This window comes from Amia ocellicauda, chromosome 4, assembly GCF_036373705.1.
Source record: "Amia ocellicauda isolate fAmiCal2 chromosome 4, fAmiCal2.hap1, whole genome shotgun sequence".
Taxonomy (NCBI): Eukaryota; Metazoa; Chordata; class Actinopteri; order Amiiformes; family Amiidae; genus Amia; species Amia ocellicauda.
In genome coordinates this window covers 21,775,827-21,799,082 of record NC_089853.1, presented here as the reverse complement: position 1 = coordinate 21,799,082, position 23,256 = coordinate 21,775,827, and the positions used below count along the sequence as shown (strand labels likewise).

General features: G+C 37.5%; 1 protein-coding gene across 1 annotated transcript; it reads right to left on the bottom strand.

The window, feature by feature from the left end:
• Positions 1-18,286: 18,286 nt before the first annotated feature.
• Positions 18,287-23,200, bottom strand: bcl2l10 (BCL2 like 10). Its single transcript, XM_066701374.1, has 3 exons — positions 23,092-23,200; positions 21,999-22,409; positions 18,287-19,044 (listed from the first exon to the last, which is right to left on the bottom strand). The coding sequence occupies exons 2-3, from the start codon at positions 22,404-22,406 to the stop codon at positions 18,922-18,924; spliced, it is 531 nt and encodes a 176-aa protein (XP_066557471.1). The 5' UTR covers positions 22,407-22,409; positions 23,092-23,200; the 3' UTR covers positions 18,287-18,921.
• Positions 23,201-23,256: the final 56 nt, after the last annotated feature.

The window sequence follows — 23,256 nt, the reverse complement described above, 5'->3', positions numbered from 1 at the left end:
TCAGCAATGAATAACCAAGCAGCTCAATGATCAAACTGAGGTTTTGATCTACTACTGCGCCCCCTGGTGGAATAAACCACGAACATAAACAAAACCACTTAAAAAAAAAACTCCCTTTTCCGTTTTGAATAACCTTAACATCATCAATCTACCTCCTTTAAAGGCAGAGAATCAACCCCATCATCTAAAGCAATTATTTCTGACGCTACACAGCACAGGGATGTTCTTGAAATACACAGGGATGACTGGTTTACGTACACTTACTCTATCAAATGGCAACTGCTATGACAAGTCTATTTGTGTGTGTATACATAAACCCAAGACAACAGACGATAGTACAGTAAAATATTATTTTGTAATTTCTTGTCCTGGCTCCATGGTTCTTGCTCAGGAGAGATTTCCAAAGTACTGGTTACTCTTTATAACAGTTATCAAAGAGTGTATTAATAGCAAAACAGTCGCAGAACCGGTCCCTGGTTCTTAAAAGGCTACGTAAAAGACTGTTAATGCTCAGCCCCATCAAAATGAACTGTGAAATCCCTACAGTAAAGTATCAGATGTTTTACCTTTCTTTCCGGGTCTGCGTGCTACGTGTTGAGTGACGTCGATGGGACGTTTACGCAGCGTGCCGTCATCTTAAGGCTAAGAAACCTTTGACCGAGAATTTGTGACCAGAACCGTGACGCAAAAACGTTATTTATGATGTATATGAATTTGTAGTATGATAAAAGCACCCGGCTAAATTCGCCAAAATATACATTATACAGTCAGAGATCACTTTAATGAATACTGCATCCCATCATGCTTCGCGTTCGGCTGACGTTCCATGTCACTTGAAGTCACATGACATATGTAGTACACTGCATCATTACTCTTCATACTGTACTGTACTTACTAGTCAGAAAATCATCATGTAGTATGCAGTATGTACTTATGCAGTATGTAGTAGGGTAGTATGATACACCCCAAGTCTCATACTGGGTTCACTGGTCCAAATGATCTGTAACCGCTAGGTCCAGTAAAGACAAAACCTTACAACATACCTGGTCAGAGTGCCATGGAGGTGCTGGAGCGTGGAGTGGAGACATCACGCCAGAGACCATAGCCGCTAATTCCAATTACCTTCTGGAAATATTTACCATAAAACAAACCTGTCCAGGGAGGGACAACTAGACCACAATCGGTCTCCTCTGGGCTGAATCTGATCAAGTCTGGGCATAATACAATAAAGCTCCCCTGGAGACAATGAGACATGGGGATGGACATAGTGAGGATGCTGTACCCTATGGGCTATGGTATATTTTCAAGTTCTAGACATATTGCTTGGATTATATCAGATGATGTTTCTTTATCTCCACATTTCTTCATGTCTGGTCTTTATGTCTAAGTAGGGGTCTTGTCCAAATGGGCCGTGTCACGTAAAACCGACGGGGTCTAAAAAATACAACAGGCCTATTTTTTGGTTCATGTTGAGTGTGTTGTGTAGTTGCACAAATCATCATGGTAAATTTTCCACCCACTCAATTAAGTCATTTTACTTTCATCACACCTGTTTAGTTTTGTTTTAACTATATTGGAAATTTCTGCCATATGAGAGGTTTACACAATCAAAATATTGATGTTTCGGAATATCCCTATTAATAGGAACATTGACGTCAGGACTACAATATGTAAACAAAACCCAAAAAATACATTGTTGCCAATTTCCAGCAACACATTAGGACATTAACAAGACCTAGCCTGAAAATTATATGAAAATAATTATTTCACATGATAAGCCCATGCACATAGAAGATCTGAACAGCTGGAAACTCCGCCACTGTAAAAAACTGAAATATAATATTATAAAACAACCGATGCATTCATAATGCAAGAGTACACAAGAACCTGATCAGCCTCTGTTGCCAGGCAATGGCTCCACCATCCACAGCATCATGAACATCTCCAGTGGCTCGGAGCTGAACAGGTGAGAGAGGGGGAACTGGGCCTGGTGCCAGGGAGATTGCATCGTCAGTATCGCACGAATCTCAACCACTTTCAATCAGAAACTTCCCTTCCAGATTATCTCCTGCATGAAGCTCGCATAATCATATTGAATAATCAAAATTAAAATAGCCTAACAGTGTATAGATAAGTTGGATAAACGGACATATTTTGGTTTAAAAAGCAGATGGAGGAAGAGTAATCACTGTAGTATTGTCATCTTAAAATAAATGATTACAGAACTTATTTTGTTGATTGGCGATATCAACATTTTAAGTGAAGGGATGTAGCGCAAAACTCAGTGTCAGGAATAGCACAGCTCAGTGCACCGGTTTCTTGCATGGGAGAGTTTAAACTTTAGGTACTTTTTCTAATCTGCAAGGGGATTTCAGTAATGGTTTCAGTTCTTCAGCAAAGATGGATATATCTAAAACTTAGAATAGATGGATGATTAATATCCCTTAGAGATATATTGTGCTGTATGGCTCAGGTGTAGTTTACTGTAATAGTATCCCAACGGCCTTAAAAATTTGAATTCCTGCTTCACAGTTCAACATAAACACAGTCACAGCATGTATGGTATATATGTGTGAGCGTACTCCGAAAATAAAACATACTTTTAAAAATATATATTAAAAATAAGAATATATCAAATGGTTTTCACATTGCACTGTGTGGGAGGGGGGCTACAGGTTTCCAATAATTAGGTAGTCTGTCAATTTAGGAGGAGTGGTTTTGAGTCATTCAGCTTCTGAAGGTCCCCTTTGTCATATGAACAGATTCAATATGAGGAAATGGGTTTTTTTAGCCATGAGAGTTTTGGTGAATGTGAATCAGGAGATCAAGAAAGCCCTGTATGCCCTATCTATAAACTCAGTTTTGTTTACTTCTTTGGGTTCTTCAGTACTTTTTGAGGAAATTCAGTCACAACATTTTCTACATCAAAAATAATGAATATGCAAATAAAAACATAATATATAACATCCGGAAAATTCAATGTAATGTGTATAAAAAAGGGGGTAGCTGAAAAAAGGTTATGCATTTCACATGTCCCTTTAAACAAAATGTCCAATAGAAACAAATTTATTAATTTAAAGATTTTGTTTTACAGCTTTTTAACTTGCCTTTGAATGTCTTTGCCCATTAACAAATAGATAGTCGGCATTGTAAATGTTTAATAAACATTGTTAGGAGTCACAAAAAAGGTTCTATAATATCGACAAGTAAACTGTAATTGAATAACGTCCCTTTGTGTGGATCACTTCATCTGGGTACCCCATGAAAGGCAGGGCTTGCCTGAGGTGGGGAATGCTTCTGCTTTTGATCTTGCTGGATGCAGTGGTACTGCAGGTGTGGGAGTCTCTTTATGTGGTTTGAAACTAGGATGAATTACAGAGCAATCACACAGCTATATCCCGTCAATGGATTTTGAAAAATGAATGTGACACCCATTCTAATCCTGCTTTTCAGAGAATCCTCCACACCCTAAAACATCAGCCTGTGGAAGCCGAGTGGGAGATTGAAGCTTGGAATACAACAAAGACAATTTTTTTGCTATATAGTTCTGTCGTTTCTTCCATGGCCATTTCCTGAAAAATACTGTGTGGACACATGACTTTGTAGCCACTTCACTTTTGAATACAAATATTTTAAAATTATATTAAATTAGGTGAAAGTAGACTCGGTGGTGAGTGTGTTTACTGTGGGAAGTTTTTTTATGGTTATATTTTTTGTTGTTGTTTTCAGCAGACTCAGAAAAATTAACTACTGCTGGTAATGTTTTTTTCTTTGTTTTGTTTTTGTTTTTTTGGAGTGTGGCTTAGGTTACTGTGGAAAACACCTTCGATAAGAAACGGTTATAAGCCATAGTCTTGCAAAATAAAAATGATGGCTGTTTGGTTTTGTCTTCTGTAAATAATGTATTTATATTCTGGCTGATCTTACAATGCAGGTAGGCCTCTGGAGCAAACAGGAAGCCATCCTCCCAGTTTCTATAGTTACCACTGTGTTGGAAAATACCTTGGGGTTCACCCCTTTCCATGTATGCCTAAATATGGTTTCAATTCATTCATCCTGTATTATTTGCTTTTAAACTAAATCTCCTTGTACTGCTGGTTAGCTCAATTTGAGAAAGCATAAACAACACAGGTTAAAGCTTTTTTAGTGTAGATTTCATACACTTTTTGTATTTATGTTGTTGTTTATGTATTTGTTTGTTTTATGATGTGTGTATGTAGGTGACCATATCCTATAAACCCACTGAGGGTGAATCTAAGTTTTTCCCTGCCCTCTTTTCTTGTCTTGCCTGGGTGTTGTCAAAAGAAAAACCTACAGCCAGGTGTTTATACAATTGGAAAACAGACTCAGCTGTAGCCCTGACTTCATGAACCATATGGAATTAATGATGCAGTGCAGCTCAGTCCTGAACAGGCTTGTTTTCAATGCTGTGCTGCTCTTTCCATCTGTATCCTGGTATGGCATCATTTCCAGACAACAGCCTCTCAGAAATGCTTTGTCCTGTAGTAACCCTATTGCACAGTCAAAAAACAGCTGACTCTGCTGTTAAAAACATGCTATTTATTTTCCAGCTTGTCAATCAGCTTAAGGGAAAAAAAGAGACAGATTTGGTGAGTGTCTGCCTTGAAGTAGAGCATGTTGGTGCTAATGTCAAGGAAGGTCTAGTATTTTGTGGAAGGTCCTTTGTTTAAAATCCAGTGTTAAAGTCCTGTTTGCTGTAATCTCTATAATCCATGATAATAACAAACACACTGAAGGTCACAATAAATGGGAATTCATTTTCTAATCAGACCTTATGTACACCCTATGTAATTGTAAGAGTATTAAGCATAACATGTGAAAAGAAAACCAAATATATGCTGTCTAACACTTAAAAAATTCATTTGATAATGTCCACAACAAACAAATATGCCCCTATTTGACTCGTTAGACATAATGTGCAGTACACGCTGTAGAAATGAAGACCATCCTGAAATTACTAGGTCTTATAAATCTTACAAATGGAACCTTAGCTGGAAGCCCCTGGCTTACCAAATAAGACAATAATCTCAAAATCTAATGCCTTCTGGTGGGGATATTCTAAAAAACATGGTTGTTTTCATATAGATGTTTACATTTTTGTATTTTGTTTCTAAAACTCCTCACATCATAAACCAAAATTCTGGAAATAGTGAAAACTGAGCTAGAATGACTTGTCTATGAACTTCACAGTGAATTTAGGCTTAATGCAGTTATAGAAGCCATATGCATGAAAACAAAAAAATACCAAAAAAGCTTAGCAGAGCTGTTACAGGAGAAATTTCCAAATTGAAAGAACATCCTTTGTGTTATTTCACCCTGGCATACAGTTTGTTTGGTTTGCCACATTTGGTCCAGGTTCTCTTCAGGACAAACACATGATCAAGATCACCTGCAACTCTTACTTCTGTAGAAAACCGTTGTTTTTTTACAAATAATTTAGGAATTAGAAGGTATGTAGAGATCATTTCCAAGAGAGCACTCCAGCACAATTAAATCATAAACTTGGTTCTATAAATGTTTTACTACCTTAAAGCTCACATTGCTTTCACAAATAGACACATAGTATTCACACTTGGCACCATGTATGTGTACGAGGAGTATTTGTGGATGAATGTACAAAAAAAAGGCAAGTTCAAGAATCCATAGATAAGTGTCAAAATGTGAAAGGACAGGAGGTCCAAAGATTGTTGTGGACTTGCCTAAGAGTTTCCTCATGACGTTGTGTTTCTGAATCTTTGTTGACTTTAAGATCAGACCTCTTCAAACTAGTCAGGTTTATGATCAATATGCAGCCCGTGATATTTTAGATTATTATTGGATTTGGTATTTCATCAGTGGTTCGTGTACCAAGGCTTGCAGTGAGTAAGCCTATATCCATCTAACCCTGATATGTATTTTCCTGCTGGGACATGCACACATGAATGATCCCATGCCATTTTACAGCCCTATCAGTCAGCGAAGACACACTTGAAATCATAAGCAGTATTTTATTTTTAAAAGAGACACTGGCACAGACACTCAACCAGTTGGCTTCGGATTGTGTTGCGCTTTTAAAGTACAGCAATCCTTGTCGAACCTGCCAGCAGTCACTGATATTTCATCTCTTGGCCCTGAGAGAAAATGTCCCCGAAGTTGTGTTCTGTCCTGCAGCCTGATTTTATGGTTGTTCTGCATGTTGATGCTAAAATAAGTTATGGATCAGTTTTCCGCTAATGGGTTATAGATCTGTCAGACTCACCCTCACCTCGAAGATGGATGGATGGATGGATGGATGGATCTGTCAGACTCTATAACATTACTTAATTTCTTAGCAGAGATAATAATAGCTGTAGGTTTAAGCCAAGACAAAACTCTTATATACACTCACCTAAAGGATTATTAGGAACACCTGTTCAATTTCTCATTAATGCAATTATCTAACCAACCAATCACATGGCAGTTGCTTCAATGCATTTAGGGGTGTGGTCCTGGTCAAGACAATCTCCTGAACTCCAAACTGAATGTCTGAATGGGAAAGAAAGGTGATTTAAGCAATTTTGAGCGGGGCATGGTTGTTGGTGCCAGACGGGCCGGTCTGAGTATTTCACAATCTGCTCAGTTACTGGGATTTTCATGCACAACCATTTCTAGGGTTTACAAAGAATGGTGTGAAAAGGGAAAAACATCCAGTATGCGGCAGTCCTGTGGGCGAAAATGCCTTGTTGATGCTAGAGGTCAGAGGAGAATGGGCCGACTGATTCAAGCTGATAGAAGAGGAACTTTAACTGAAATAACCACTCGTTACAACCGAGGTATGCAGCAAAGCATTTGTGAAGCCACAACACGTACAACCTTGAGGCGGATGGGCTACAACAGCAGAAGACCCCACCGGGTACCACTCATCTCCACTACAAATAGGAAAAAGAGGCTACAATTTGCACAAGCTCACCAAAATTGGACAGTTGAAGACTGGAAAAATGTTGCCTGGTCTGATGAGTCTCGATTTCTGTTGAGACATTCAGATGGTAGAGTCAGAATTTGGCGTAAACAGAATGAGAACATGGATCCATCATGCCTTGTTACCACTGTGCAGGCTGGTGGTGGTGGTGTAATGGTGTGGGGGATGTTTTCTTGGCACACTTTAGGCCCCTTAGTGCCAATTGGGCATCGTTTAAATGCCACGGCCTACCTGAGCATTGTTTCTGATCATGTCCATCCCCCTTTATGACCACCATGTACCCATCCTCTGATGGCTACTTCCAGCAGGATAATGCACCATGTCACAAAGGTCGAATAATTTCAAATTGGTTTCTTGAACATGACAATGAGTTCACTGTACTAAACTGGCCCCCACAGTCACCAGATCTCAACCCAATAGAGCATCTTTGGGATGTGGTGGAACGGGAGCTTCGTGCCCTGGATGTGCATCCCACAAATCTCCATCAACTGCAAGATGCTATCCTATCAATATGGGCCAACATTTCTAAAGAATGCTTTCAGCACCTTGTTGAATCAATGCCACGTAGAATTAAGGCAGTTCTGAAGGCGAAAGGGGGTCAAACACAGTATTAGTATGGTGTTCCTAATAATCCTTTAGGTGAGTGTATGTATTTATTATAATTATATTGTATATTATAATATGTTTTTATTATTTAAGAATCTCCAAGTGCACACCTGTGAGAAAGACAACATATCTACATGCAAGTTTTGATGAAAATCCATTACCAGGTTTAGCTGTAAGATATATATATATATATATATATATGGATTTGCAAAATAAATAATGTGGAAACATTGCAGTTATGATACAATCATTGTATTGCAACATCTGATCTGATAATAATAATTACACTTTGTATCCTGCCATATTCAACAGGGGGGATCTTTGGCCTTATCTTTGGCCTAGATTCTTTTTTTGATGCTCTGACAAGAATAACATATAACCTGCTTAGTTCAGGATGTTGATTGTGTAAATCAACATTTAAATGCAGCTGACTTCTTTCCTGGATACCTATGCAGTACAGTTTGATACACACACTCAGCAATGGAAAGCAAAACAAAAGAGCCAACAGGATGCGGCAAACGTCTTGGATATCAATGGAATCAAATGTTTGAATGACTGGTAGTAGGCAATATATTCTTCTGTGTCTGATAACTGGTAAGATGGCTATCTGATCAAAGGAATAATATATTGAGTTTCATAAATTTGTCTGTTTGTTGATTTTGGCAGAAAGGCAGGGGGCTAATGTCAACAGAGGCCATGAATTGAAAGAAATATGACAGTACTTTGCGTTTTCTCAGTCTCCGTAAATAGAATTGTACAGAAGTAGAGCGGGTGCTATAGTGTAACTGTGTACGTGGCCATAATTTACAGAACAAGTTATGTGGCTCCAGAAAGGAAAGGGGCTTATTAGCTCACAGATTGCTGCAGATCTTGAAGTTAGACATGCTCATCATTTTCACAGCCCAAATCCAAAATCTGAAACTTGGATCAAGCAAAGGTTTTATAGGATACAGATGAAGGTAGGAATGACCTAACATTTACATCTAGGTTGTTTAGAGAGAATTATTTGGAGTAATTTAGATACATTATATCAAATATAGAGTTACATTTTGCTCCTGGCTAGGGTTATCTAGATTTAGTTTATTTTCATATATACTGACATAGATTTTCATGGGCCTAGCTTGACATGTTGGCGTTGGCTATGGTTGGTGTTCAAGCACTTATTCAGCCTTAAAATGGGGTGGGTAACCTACTGATGAAATACAATGGTTTATAGTATCATGTTCTTACATTACAATCCAGTATCATGGTTCTGCATAAAGATTATGAATATTATTTGTGTTTAGCTACAGGTAATTAATTGCCATATATGTATTATTTAAGATTTGATATAATGCATTAAGGGAAACATATCTTTGCTTAATTCTGTCAGCAACTTATTTAATAAAATAAAATAAGTTTATTGTTATAAATGTATGGTTTTATTTATTTACTTTTATTTTATGCTGTCAAGATTTATTTTTCATGTCTCAAAGTGCAGCAATAAAACACAGAAATAAGACACCTATGTGCTATATATTTCCAGCAGAGAGAGAGTATGAGGGGCCATTACATTAAAAAATAACAGAAAAAGAAATCATATACCAAAGTGGATTTATCATATAGCAGAAAAAAAACATACACCTAAGTGCAAATAGACTTTCTCTAACAATTGCATCCCAACACTGGGAAGGCACTGTTAACTATAACTGAACAGCATTGTTAAAAGCTGAGTGGGAGACTCTCCCAGGGAAATTCCAGGTTTATTTATGAAACTAAAATAATTTCACTTCAGCTTGGCTGGCGTTCAGGACAATACCCTTTCGTCATCACCCTGTTACTGAACGAGGCATCAGAGACAAAGAGATCAAAGCTGAAATGAAGTAAAGATTCGGTAAGAGGTATGATATATCCACTTTGGTATACATTTTTCTTTCCTGCTATATGAAATATCCATTTTAGTATATTCATTATTTTTTCCGCAATATGATATATCTACTTTGGTATATGATTTATATTTTTGTGCCATATGATATATAAATTTTGGTATATGGTGTTTAGTTTTTTCTGCTATATGATATATCCACTTTGGTATATTAATTTTTTTTTTTTGGTATGATATTTCCATTTTGATCTCTTTTTTCTATTATTTTTTAATTGAACGGCCCCTCATAAGAGAGAACTCATGGGATAATTAGAAGTTAAATGCCACTAATGAAAATTGAGGCAAAAGATTAATATTAGTTCTTCATGACATGACAACTGTTTTCAGAGAAGTTTGATGTTCAAAAGAAACAACAATTGTCCCAAGGGACACTCCAATTCCAATTTAGTGATTAAACCTACCGAATCTTTACTACATTTTAGATTTGATCTCTTTGTCTCTCATTAAGTAACAGGGTGATGACGAAAGAGTATTGTCCTGAACACCAGCCAAGCTGAAATTAAATTGTTTCAGTTTCATAAATAAACCTGGAATTACCAGTGAGAGTCTCCCACCCATGTTTTAACAATGTCGTTCACTTATAGTTCACAGTGCCATCCCAGTGTTGGGATGCAATTGTTAGAGAGACTCTACTAGCAGCTTCCAGCAGCCTTGACTTCCCCAAGAGGAATGCCTTGCCCTTCAACAGGAGCTGTTCCCATGGACTCCTGTAATTACTTGATAAGCAAAGGTCAGGAAAATGTTAAGAGACAAAGCAAACGGTGTGGCTGGAGATCCTGCTAACTGATATGCCATATATCTTTTTCAATTCCAATATTTATAGAACTATTTTGTAATTGGCTGTTGGATACTCTGAGTATGAATGTGACACAAGCAAAACATCACAGCTTAGAAGAAAAATTTTCAGCTCCACTAACATGGAGACTTAACATGGAACAGGGGGAGAAGGTTTGCATGATCCTATGCAAATGAGCTGAGCCAAATTACAAAGCAAAACCAAAAGAGTGAAAGGAAAGCATTGACCAGGTTTCCAATTATTGCCCCATTTACCTACATGAATAGGATATGTTCCTCACAACAAACACTGCAAAGAATTGTTGTCTGCATGAGACCCAGATTAAGTTAATGAGTATCTCCAAATCAGGAGCCAAAACAGAGAAAGAAACCTCAGTTCTCTGCAGGATTCAAACTCCCTGTACTGCATAAGACTTATATCCAATGTTACATGGACCCCATTTGCACGGCTAAAAGACAACAAGGGTGCATGTACAGATTTAATGTAATGTGTGTACGTAAACAATACAATATACAGTACTGCTGCTGAGGCCATTAATAGCTTGGATCTAATGACGCAAAGTACAGCAGATAACTGTTATGATGCTGTATTGTGGTCTCTAAACAGTGTCAAAACACCAATTTAGAGGGAGAACACAGTTATTATTTATCAGTTTGAAAACAACCCAGATAGTTTAAATTATATCCTTGACAAAGGTTTGTTTAAGGTTTTGGCTTCTGTGCACGTAGGCAGACAGACCATTAGGTTAATTAATAGATGGTTTTTTTTGAGGGGGACAAACAGAAAAAGAAAGACAGGAGTTCTGCCTCAACTTGTATTTATTTTATATTATTTATGAATATCTTTATTTATTTTAAAGGAGGTGCGTAACTACCATTACTTCCGTATCATACAGCCATATCTAAATATAAAGACATTTGAAACAGCATTCACTCAGGTCATTTTTTTTGTGTGTGGATAATTTCAGGAAGTGCTCTGACCTTGGACACAGCACCATCTGCTCGTGTGCACTGTGTTTAATTTGGCTTAAGGACAGAGAGACCCTGTTTTTAACCCTTCCAAGCAGCATGTGTGAGCAATTACAGTATCTGTCTAGATGTGTGCTTCGATAGTTCTCTATTCTGAGGAATAATGAAACAGAGAAGCATACCGAGTGTTCACACGTTCCTCCATTCAACAGACTACACCAAATTAGTTCTACGTAAAGGAGATAGAATGCTGTACAAAGCACTGTGTTCAAAGAGATCTGGTATTTAGATCAAAGGATTGTTTTTATATGATATGTAGTATCTTGATCTAAGAGCAAAGATAAAAGCTACTTTCAATTTTGACTCTGAACAAAGGCCTACCTTGTGATTCTGTCCTGTCTGCACATTTTATATGGATTTCAATATGATGTGTATAAATGGCACAAAATATTTTGGAAAAGAGAAATGTATACTTATGTATAAGTAAATGTATGCATATGAACAGGAATATGAATAAAATGTACACCCGGCTTTCCACCTTTGGATTCACTTGCTGAATTCTGAGTCCCCATTAGCAAGTAGTTCATTGTTGAGGCAAATTATCCTGCTTACTTGCAGAGCTAATGTGGAAGATATGATCACTCTGTATTTTAGACTTCACAGCATTAGCTTCTCTGGAGAAATCAGAACATCTTCTACTTTAAAATGTGCACTTTATTTTCCAGCTGAGTCTGGTTTTACAAGTTGAGTTATGTTCAGACTTTAACAGCTTATGGCAATGGACACATATGATTTCAGACCAGGCCCCTCAAAATACATTTGTTTCTAGTCTGACCTTTTTTTATTTCGCATCAAATGGAGTCCGCATATCTAGGGCAGAAACAGCTGCTGTAGTAACAGGATGTAGACTTTTTTAGATACAAATTCTAAGAAATTTGAAAAGCTAGAGGAAATTGCCTACCCATAGCCTATCTTAACAAGTATTTTATTTCCGGACTACACTGTTGCTATGATGAACATAACAAGACTAAAGTAATCTGCAAGAAGAAAGAGCAGTCTGATGATATGCTGTAGTTAAAAGACTTCAAGGTGTACAGATTGGTGTATATCTAAATCACAAAACCAAGACCGAACCAATTATTGTGAATAAAAAATAAACCATTGTATATCACCCATAGTACTAAAAATGGAATGGAAATATCATGGTGTGCACATTCAAGCTTAACTGCCCAAGTGAATCATTTTATTCATTTTAGTTTTTATTTTCCTGTGTTTACCGCAATTGTCAGTGCTGGGCATTGGGTTGGTTCACTGATGTTAAATAAAATAAGGGAATTACCTCAGCAAAGAGCCTAGAGCCGTACTTTCTACACTGACTGTGACATTTCCACTGTGATAAATATGCAAAATTAACACGCATACATATGTGCATATAGAACTAACCTATGCTGTGGTACAGCCCCTGATGACTCATATAAGAAACCCCACACTGCTGAGGTGAATACAAAGTAGATCAAATAACAAGTGCACGTACCATTTAAGGTGATAGGTGAATTCCCTTCGGTCACCTTACAAAATTAAATGCCACATAACCTTTTCTGTTACAGTGTATGCTGAGATTTCAAGAGATGTATAATACTAGTTTATAATTGTTTATTTGGTCTCCCTACATATTTACCATTTTACAGAGGGAGCATAGGCAGCAGCAGACCCTTGCAGTATGTGCAAACACGTAGTATTCACACAAAGGCCGCAAGCATGATGGGAATCTCTCAGATGAAAAACCAGTAATGACAGAGCACCCAATGGCCACATCACACACCAACCCAAGAGAAGCAGGCTGTGTTTCTCTCTCACAAAGGCCAGAAACACCTATGTTTTAACCTATGATGAGGTGTAATTTGCTTACCAATAGTTGCTGGGTCCATCCACTGCACTTTTCACAAGTATAATTTTGCTTTTCTTTCAGTCAAGTCCTCAAACCAGAGCTTAACCGTCTAGGTTTATTTTTCACCCTGATTTTGCAAAGAATAACTATAAAACTAGAAAAATTTGGTTATAATTCTGCTATCCCACAAAACGTATAGTTGTATAAGTGCATGCTGCGTCAGTTACTCAAAATAGCATAAGATTTTTTTTTTTTTTTTTACCGATTATCAAGGGAGAACTTTTGCAACAAATGTTTTACATAATTTTATCGTCACCGTATCAGTCATTTCAATTTTGTGTCCTTGAAAATATAATTTGTGTACAAAAAGTCTAAAAATATCACTTTATATTATTGGTATTATTCCTGCCTCAATGTAATAAACAGTACCATAAAACATGCATGCCTTGATAGTCAAATATATATACACTACCGTTCAAAAGTTTGGGGTCACTTAGAAATGTACTTGTTTTCGAAAAGAAAAGCACATTTTTTGTCAATTAAAATAAAATAAAATTGATCAGAAATACATTGTTAATATTGTAAATTACTATTGTAGCTGGAAACGGCTGATTTGTAATTTAATATCTACATAGGCGTACAGAGGCCCATTATCAGCCACCATCAGTCCTGTGTTCCAATGGCACGTTGTGTTTGCTAATCCAAGTTTATCATTTTAAAAGGCTAATTGATCATTAGAAAACCCTTTTGCAATTATGGTATCACAGCTGGAAACTTGTGCTGATTAAAGAAGCAATAAAACTGGACTTTTTTAGACTAGTTGAGTATCTGGAGCATCAGCAATTGTGGGTTTGATTACAGGCTCAAAATGGCAAGAAACAAAGATCTGTCTTCTGAAAATAATGTCTATTCTTGTTCTGAGAAATTAAGGCTAATCCAATGCGAGAAATTGCAAAGAAACTGAAGATCTCATACAACGCTGTGTACTACTCCCTTCACAGAACAGCGCAAACTGGCTCTAAACAGAATAGAAAGAGGAGTGGGAGGCCCCAGTGCACAACTGAGCAAGAGGACAAATACATTAGAGTGTCTAGTTTGAGAAAAAGACACCTCACAGGTCCTCAGCTGGCAGCTTCATTAAATAATACCTGCAAAACACCAGTCTCAACGTCAACAGTGAAGAGGCGACTCTGGGTTGCTGGTTGCAAAGAAAAAGACTAGCCAATTAAAAGATGGGCAAAAGAACACAGACACTGGACAAAGGAAGATTGAAAAAAGTGTTATGGACAGACAAATCTAAATTTGAGGTGTTCAGATCACAAAGAAGAACATTTGTGAGACGTAGACCAAATGAAAAGATGCTGGAGGAGTGCATGACACCATCTGTCAAGCATGGTGCAGGCAATGTGATGGTCTGTGGCTGCTTTGGTTGAGGTAAAGTGGGAGATTTGTACAGGGCAAAAGGGATCTTGAAGAAGGATGGCTATCACTCCATTTTGCAATGCCATGCCATACCCTGTGGACAGCGCTTGATTGGAGCTAATTTCCTCCGACAATGACCCAAAGCACAGCTCCAAACTATGTAAGAACTATTTAGGGAAGAAGCAGTCAGCTGGTATTCTGTCTATAATGGAGTGGCCAGCACAGTCACCGGATCTCAACCCTATTGAGCTATTGTGGGAGCAGCTTGACCATATGGTATGTAAGAAGTGCCCATCAAGCCAATCCAACTTGTGGGAGGTGCTTCAGGAAGCATGGGGTGAAATCTCTTCAGATGACCTCAACAAACCGACATCTAGAATGCCAAAGGTCTGCAAGGCTGTAATTGCTGCAAACGGAGGATTCTTTGATGAAAGCAAAGTCTGAAGGACACAATTATTATTTCAATAAAAAATCATTATTTCTAACCTTGTCAATGAATATATTTGCTATTCATTTTGCTATATTTCCTATTCAAACTCATTTCATGTATGTTTTCATGGAAAACAAGGAAATTTCTAAGTGACCCCAAACTTTTGAACAACAGTATATATTGCAACACCTGCCATGAGAAGAAGCATGTTATCAAAGGGAATTTATAAAGAAAAAAAATATTTTTAAATGCCAAACAGGAACCATATATATTCAAATTATCAACTGTCTACGTTCAGTACAACCTGAATTCCAGGTCCAGGAGTGTTGTTGGAGGGAAATAAACATCGGTTGGATATGTATGCTGTCACAAGCCTTCATGTGACTCCACAGACAACCACTGTTTACAGAAAAACAACCTACATAAACTATGATATAGTAAAAAAAAAAACATGGTACTCATTTCCACATTCAAAATAAACCACATACTATTAAACTAAAGCACTTGAAAACATCACTTTGAATTCTAATAATGAAAATACTACATTTTATGCCTCTCCCCCAAGGTGACCAAAGCACATACAGCTCTTCTTCATAATATTTTGTGATGTTCTGCTTATGAAACTCATGACACTGCAGCCACTCATGACTATGATGTTGAATCGGTTTTCCACAGTCCATGTGTTTTGGGATGCTTTACCCAGCACTGACAACTGAGAACAAAGCATTCGCCTCCACACACACAGAGCCCACTTAAATGACCTCACTTGAGATGACAGTGGCCCATTTGTGATACAAAACAAAAGAAAGCATTCTCATCAAATACCTTCCCACTATTTTTGGCCATTTGACTTGGTGTTTAGAAGCTTCTGTAATTTTCTCATTATCCCATCCACAGAAATTCTATTGTTCTTCCTTAACTGATGCCGAGTTGTTCAGAAATACTGTGCACTCTGTATTATTTTGTACAATTAAGTCTTAAATGGTTAATGCCAGCCTGAAAAAAGTACAGAGATCATAGCCATGGGGAAAGGAAATTCCAACTCACCTTTTCAAGAGTTGATATAATCATGGGCAGTATCAATTAGAAACATAGTGTCCTCTATGGCCCTTTTATAACCCCATACATGTACTCATTCCTCCATTTATCAATATTAGATTTCAGTCACAGTAATCTGTAGCAGCCATGTGTCCTTAAGTGGAAACAGACTGTAACAGTATTAACAAAACAGAACATTTAGTTACAAAATTACTTTGTACCAGTTGGTCAATTTGCAGTTTACAGACATATGCTTTGTTCTAAGTCTCTACTGTTCATTAATGATATTAGGAAGAAAAATATATCGTCTAGTTAAACATAACTTACTATGCTGACTAATTTTGTTATTGTAGCACCAATATTCTGACTCAATGTTTATTCACAAACACCTGAATAACTGTTTAAAAGCATATTTTGGAGAAACCAGTCTAGTCTACATCATGAAAACAATATGCGGTTTAGCACTTAGTTTACACTCTCCCATACTTAAATCAATCATTATCAATTTCAGAAAACTACAATTATGTCTGAATATATACTTTAGTGCAACGTTTTCCTTCCACAAATGTTTACAGAGGGGAGTTTAAAAAACAAAAACAATGAAGAATGAAATAAGAACATCAATTGGTACAACTGTTTTAGCAACCAAGTTATAATATTACGGAAAAAATAATTACGGTCAAAAACTAATTACTTGTGTACAAATAGAAACTTTAAGGGGGTAAATATATATAATTATATGTATTCTATTTGTCCAGCTCTGTGTGAGCAGTCACATGTATGTGTATTATTCACATCAGTGTGACAGACTCAGTGCTTGCTTTGAGAGGGAAAAAATGCATTACAGCACTATATCCAGGGGTCTTGTGGTTATGGTTTTGAAATCTATCACATGACTAGTATTCCCACAGAAAAAAAAAAAAAAAAGTCTTCTTGCTCTTCATGTGATCTGACGTTGTGTTAACTGTGCTAAATTTCCTATCTGTGCCTTGAAGAAATTGAACCAACAAATCTTTGAACTCTTGTCTCCTCGCTGCATAAGTGACTGTGTTGCCAATGTCAAAGGGTCAGGCCCCTTTAGGAGGCTTCTACTTGTCTACATTACTTGAGTGTACACCTGTCATCTCCCTACTGGACACTCTCACCAAGCATTCTTTCCTGCCTCACCTTCAGATAATATAACCACAGGCACAGCCTAACCTCATTGTCAACAGCCCTGTTTTGAAGTAAACATAGAAAAACAGAAAAGCTAATCCAAAAGTTTATGATATTAGGAATATTATGTATAAAATGGACAGGGAAGAAAAGGGATTTGAAAAGACCAAATACACTGCTGATGACCCATCAGCAACATAAAGAAACAGAAGCAAAACATTCAAAACAGGTAAATTATCATCATCATCAAGACATGAGCCTGGGCTCAAGATCAGGCCTGCAATCTAATTATAAACCCACTGGAGCTCTCTCTGCACTGGGAGGTCTACATAGAACTTTTTTTTTTTTTTTTTTTTTTAATTAGATAAGGGGTGGAATTTGACCTAACCCTCCTAAATTCATAATAATACACGTTGCACAGCATTCTTCAGCAGTGACTAGCAGCTTCATGGCCAACATGCAGAGACTAGCCCCACTGTGTTACATAATGTCAATTCAGCCAGTAGTTAAGGTTATAGGATTGATTTTGTCTTTCAGTTAGTCACCCTTATATTTGTAGAAGATATTTTGTATATGCTGTATTGAAGAGAAATGTACAATGCATAAAGGCCACACAGAAGGATTTAAAAAGATTCAACAATGGTGCCTACCAGTTAATATTCTTAAAAAAAAATTTATTTAGAAGAAAATACATGATATGTATTCTTTCATAAATAAATAGACTTGTACAATAGAAGGGGATATTAAAATGACCAATGATTAAAACATTGACCAGGCAGTATCCATTATTGAACTTATTTTAAAAAAAAAAAAAAAAAAAAAAAAAAAAGAAAAAAAACAATAAGGGTCACTGTTGGGTTTTAAGTGATTTTCATTGATCTCAATGTGCAGAAAAATGTGTATACTATTTTATATTCCCAGACAAATATTCTTGTAAATAACCAGTATAAGTCAACATAATCAGTGCTGCCGGACAGGAAATCTAAAGCAGGATTTCACCAAATTAAGCACCATTTACAAAATATCCACATTAAACCAAGATTTTCTGTCAAGATTCTTGGATTGTAAGACAGTGAACAGAAAAGGAAAAAACAGATGAACTTCTTTATATTTTTTTATTTTCATATAAATATATAATTATATATATATATATTATTTCCCATCACTTAAAATAAGTGAATTCCACAACATGAATGGGATTTTGGACATCCATGCATTATTACAGTATTATTTTAAAATGAGAGAAAACAGTCTATATGTAAAACAAAAGAAAAAATAGATGGACATTTATTTTCTATGGTGCAAATTGCAGGGATTTTAATGTCTTATTTTGTGTGTAATTATTGTGAAAAATAGTGTGCGTTAAAAGTGAAACATTAAAATGTAAAAGTTTTCCCTGGAAAGATATGGAAACTACTACTAAACACTAAATGTGAAACTATAATTGTCTGTGCACAGAATACTGTGAGTTTTAAATGATGGCAATCGCAAACTATAATGAATGTATCTGATTTTTCTTTTACAGGGTTGGTCTTCATTCAGGCCGTTGCAACACTGTGGATCTACCATCTTTCAGACATGCTCTCCACATGCCAGTTATTAAAACAATTACTAGACAAACTCACAGGATTTATGGCGCTTTGCATGAGGGAGGCAATAATAAAACCAAGGATATAAAAATTCTTGAGTTTACCCTAAAATAATAAAACAAACAAAAACACAAAAGGGGCTGAAATCTAACGCACAAGGAGAAATGTAATCCCAGCGATGCCCACCCCAGCAGCTGCAAACAGCGCCGTCTTCATTGTCGATTCCTGGTTCACCTCCTTTGCGGATTGGAAAAACTTGCAGAACCCTTCCTGTACAAAGACAAAACAAATGGTGAATGCAGATTGCAGTTTTGACCCATTAATGACCTATTTCCCTTGTGAAAGATTTCCCAGCCCTGATATGACCAGTGGTCAAGAAAAAGCAATCCATTCCAACGTCTTCTCTGTTGCGATTGCTTTGACCGAGAAGACGGACACTTGCCACCTTTGATATGTCGATGCATCTGCGCAGCGATCAAAACTAATCAGTACCAAAACACACTGCTAGCTAAAGAACCCCTATAACCATATGTTTAAGTGAGACACCTGGTGTCAGTGTTCCCAACTCTGGATTCTATACCAGTTTCACATTAGACAAAATTCAGTGTATTGCACCCCAGACCCCTAATATTGAGCAACTAACACATTTAAAAAGGGCAACTGCAAACAAAATGAGTGACATTCATGTTGTATGATCAGAAAGCCTACCAAAAGGCAAATGGCCATAAAAGCCTGTAGCTCTTGTAAAACTGGCAAGACTGGTCAAAGTATGCATGCGACTAATATCCCAAGTTCTCCACAAATCTGGCCTATATGGTAGCGTGGCCATGACTCAAGAAAGCCCGATAAAACACTCGAGATTCTGTATCAATGTGGCAAAACGTTTTGAGGTCTGACAAAACTAAAATGTTGTTGCAAACCCATATCATTGCATCACCCAAAGAATGCCAACCCTAATGTTAAACATGGTGGTGGCAGAATCATGTTATGGGGATGTTTCTCATTGGCAGGGACTGGCACTTAGAAGGGAAAATTAATGGATCAAAGTATAAAAAAGGTCCTTCAGGAAAACCTGCTACCCATTCACTTTCCAGCATGACCCACAGCACACAGCCAAAACTTCACTGGAGTGGCTAAGAAACAAAAAGGTAAATATCCTTGAGTGGTGCCATCTTACAACACTGTCAAGTGTCCATCAACACTCCCTAACAGACTCACTGCCAAAGGTGCTTTCACCAAGTATTTACTCAGGGGGGCATGGAGACATATACAATTACATTTAATATACCTTTTCCCCTTAACAATATGGTGTGTAGATAAGTGAGAGAAAAAAAATATATATATGCATGAAACTCTGAACCACTGACAAAAGTCAAAAAAGTTACAGGGTGCATAGACTTTCTATAAGCACTGTGTGTGTATTATATGAAGCACATAGGAGAAAAAGCATGAAGCATTTTCTATAAGTCCCATTTGTGAAAATAGAAGTGTGCACTCACTACAAATTCACTACCAGACCATTCCGCAGCTGCCCATTGACTATAGCATGTTGTACTGGTTAAAAAGGGCAGCTGGTAGTATTTGCCCTTCGATTGCCAGATGTCTGTGTCAATAACTTCTCTTTATTCCTTCCGGAACTATTATGCTTGAACCAAATCAAACAACAGTTAATATGAAACTTCCTAAGTCAGAGTTATGCTTCATTCATCCCATCAGCTGTCCTCCCTTGCAGAACCCTACAGCTGCAAGAAACACTGCTGATTAGAGACCTTTTTATAAAATGAAAGGAGAAAAAAAGCCCCGATAGTCACAAGACAAGACACGGATTTTAGCAAACTTAAAAAAATAAATTAAAAAAATCTGAACAAGTTGAGACAAGCAAAAAAATACTGTCCACATTTTCTGTGTGCATGTATAACTGGTTGTGGACAGAATTTGTTTTAGGACTGTGACCTTTCCCCTACCAGATGAATACTAGTCATTTATTTCCATGTCACGAGTAATAGCCCTGCAGATCATATATTGATTCTGTAACTGTGAATCAGATACAAGTCATTGCTCCATTTATGTAATAATTTGTGTACTTTGGATATGCTTTAAGAAAAAACATTTTAATCCACTTCATATTTTTCTATAAAATACCATTAAAAAGGGTGAAATTGGTTAGTTTAAGTCCACAGATGTTTAATTGGTCAAATACATTGCTTGTCCTAGCCTGCAGGGTTTGGAACTCCTGTGGCACAGTACACAACCAATGCCCTACAGAGCAAGTAGAGATGTTGTGTAAAATAAGCATTACTAGCAAACAGTATTCAGGAAGATGAAAAGGGTTGACTTATTAAAAGTAGGGCTGTCTGGCAGGTGTCTGCTGCTACATCAGAAGCCATTAGTTAACCTTAAATTTAGAGAGTGGGCAAGAACTCCAGCAAGATCAAGACAATCGGCATAATACCAGACCTCGTTTACCAAAGAGCTTATGCCACTCACTATTGCCAAAACAACCATGTTCTCAATTGATTGGCCCTTGCTTTTATTATGATGCACAACTTCTTTTTATATGCATATTTGCATATCACAAACTTCCGCAGGACTAGTATACCTAGTGTGTGAAGGTCCCTTAGAACACTGTTCCTCTCCATTATGCTATTGGCAAAGTAAACTGAAGTGTTAAAATCTACATATCCGTTATGACAAAGTCCAAAACGCATTCCACAAATGCCACTGTTCACCAGCACTCTCCAATTTCGGCATTGCAAGCAAACCTCAAAAATGCAGCATGTTTAGTCTGGAGATCATGATGAAGACTTTTTTTCTCTTCCTTCCTTCCTTCCTCCCTCCCTCCCTCCCTCAGTGATTTCCCTGCTGTTAAACTCTGATATTATAACTGATACTGCTGAATATCTGATGCAACAAAGTACACTAACTGAACAGGAATGTCACAATGGCGGGGGAAGCATTTCCCATCTCAAAATGCTGCAACACCGAAGTTAAAGACTGTAACCAAGTACTCTAGGGAGGTCAAGGTGAAACCTAAGATGCTGCACACATCCCAAAGTAAACAAATAGTCGATTCACCATTCATGCGCTTCAATTACATTCATTGTGAGAAAATAAGGGCATAACCGAAAAGAGGAAGTCAGACTTGTGAATTAACTCCAAGGGGTAATGAACAGAATTTAAATACATCCAACCAGCCAGTCAAAGGAGAAATAGGAGTAACTTACCCAGCCTTCATTCTGCATCAGCCATTCTCGTTTTTCAGAGCCAAGGTAGTCGGCAATGGTTTCGGCCAGTTTTGTACAACAGTCCATGCTTTCTCCTTGGCTGTAGAGTTCCTTTGCCAACACTCCTGTGAAGGTGAAGAGAGACACAACCCTTCCCCAGTTTAATTTACCATCTCCAACCATTTCTTCCATGACTTTCCTCAAGCTGAGGCTGGGCTCGGGTCCGCAGGTGGTGATAAAAGTGTGCAGGAGAGAGTTGAACTTGGACTGATGCTGCTTCTCCATCTCCTTGCCCAGGCACCGCATAGCCTTGGCCGTCTCGCTGGGAGGTGTCCGCTGGAGCCCCAGGCTGTGCTCGATGTAATCCCGAGCCAAGGACAAGGTCTCTTCTCTCAACCAACAGGACATTTTCTACAGCAAGACATTGAAAGCAACGCAAGATGACCATTTCATTCCTGCAACAGACATTTTTTTGTAATCCTACTCTTTCTGTTCCGTTAGCGGTCTCGCTTGTTTTAAAAAGCGGAAATACGGGTAAATAAATAAATGAACCCTTTAAAACAAAAGCCTTTTCTCCGCTGTCACCCTTTAGCTAAGCTCAAAAAGTGAAATCCCATTAAATATGGGTTCAAAAACCTTATTTATACTGATCTCTACTGGTTCATAGAGAAAATGAATGAAAAGCCACAGGAATTCAGAGTTGCTCAATACAGTAGTACAGCAATATTGAAAGCACACTGAGTCATACTGCTAAATATATTGTAGTTGATAGAGTGATATGAAAAATTCTAGTATCACCGAAAAAAAGTCATGCGTGTTGTGTATATTATATTTTATATAATATATAGGGTGTATATATATAGTAAACACCCCTTAAACGAACCTTCAACAAACCGTCTGTTTCCAGTAAATGTGTCAATGAAGAGAGCGCCGCACAAAGGAAGGCACACAGAGGAAGAGCCTCAACTCTCTCACTCCACAGCTGCTCTCACCAAAATGTAGTTTATCAATGTAGGCCAATATGTCCTATCCAATTATTTTACATTTAGTCTGATTTTTATAATCCGTGGTTAAAGAAAAATCCAAATCTTACCCTCCCAGCGGTATCAGTCCACTCTCCTGTGAAGCTGGCGAAAAGGAGGGCCGAGGCCGTCACTTCCTGTTCTGCTCTCTTCTACTTTTTCTTTTTCTTTTTTTTTTTAAGTCAGGCTCCTCCTTAATTAAAGGGACCTCTGCGTATTTCTGCTTATATTATATC

Coding starts and splice junctions, on each gene's coding strand:
- bcl2l10 (XM_066701374.1), bottom strand. CDS start 22,406: ATGTCCTGTTGGTTGAGAGAAGAGACCTTGTCCTTGGCTCGGGATTAC. Junction 19,045..21,998: donor TGATGCAGAATGAAGGCTGG/GTAAGTTACTCC, acceptor GTCTTTGTACAG/GAAGGGTTCTGCAAGTTTTT.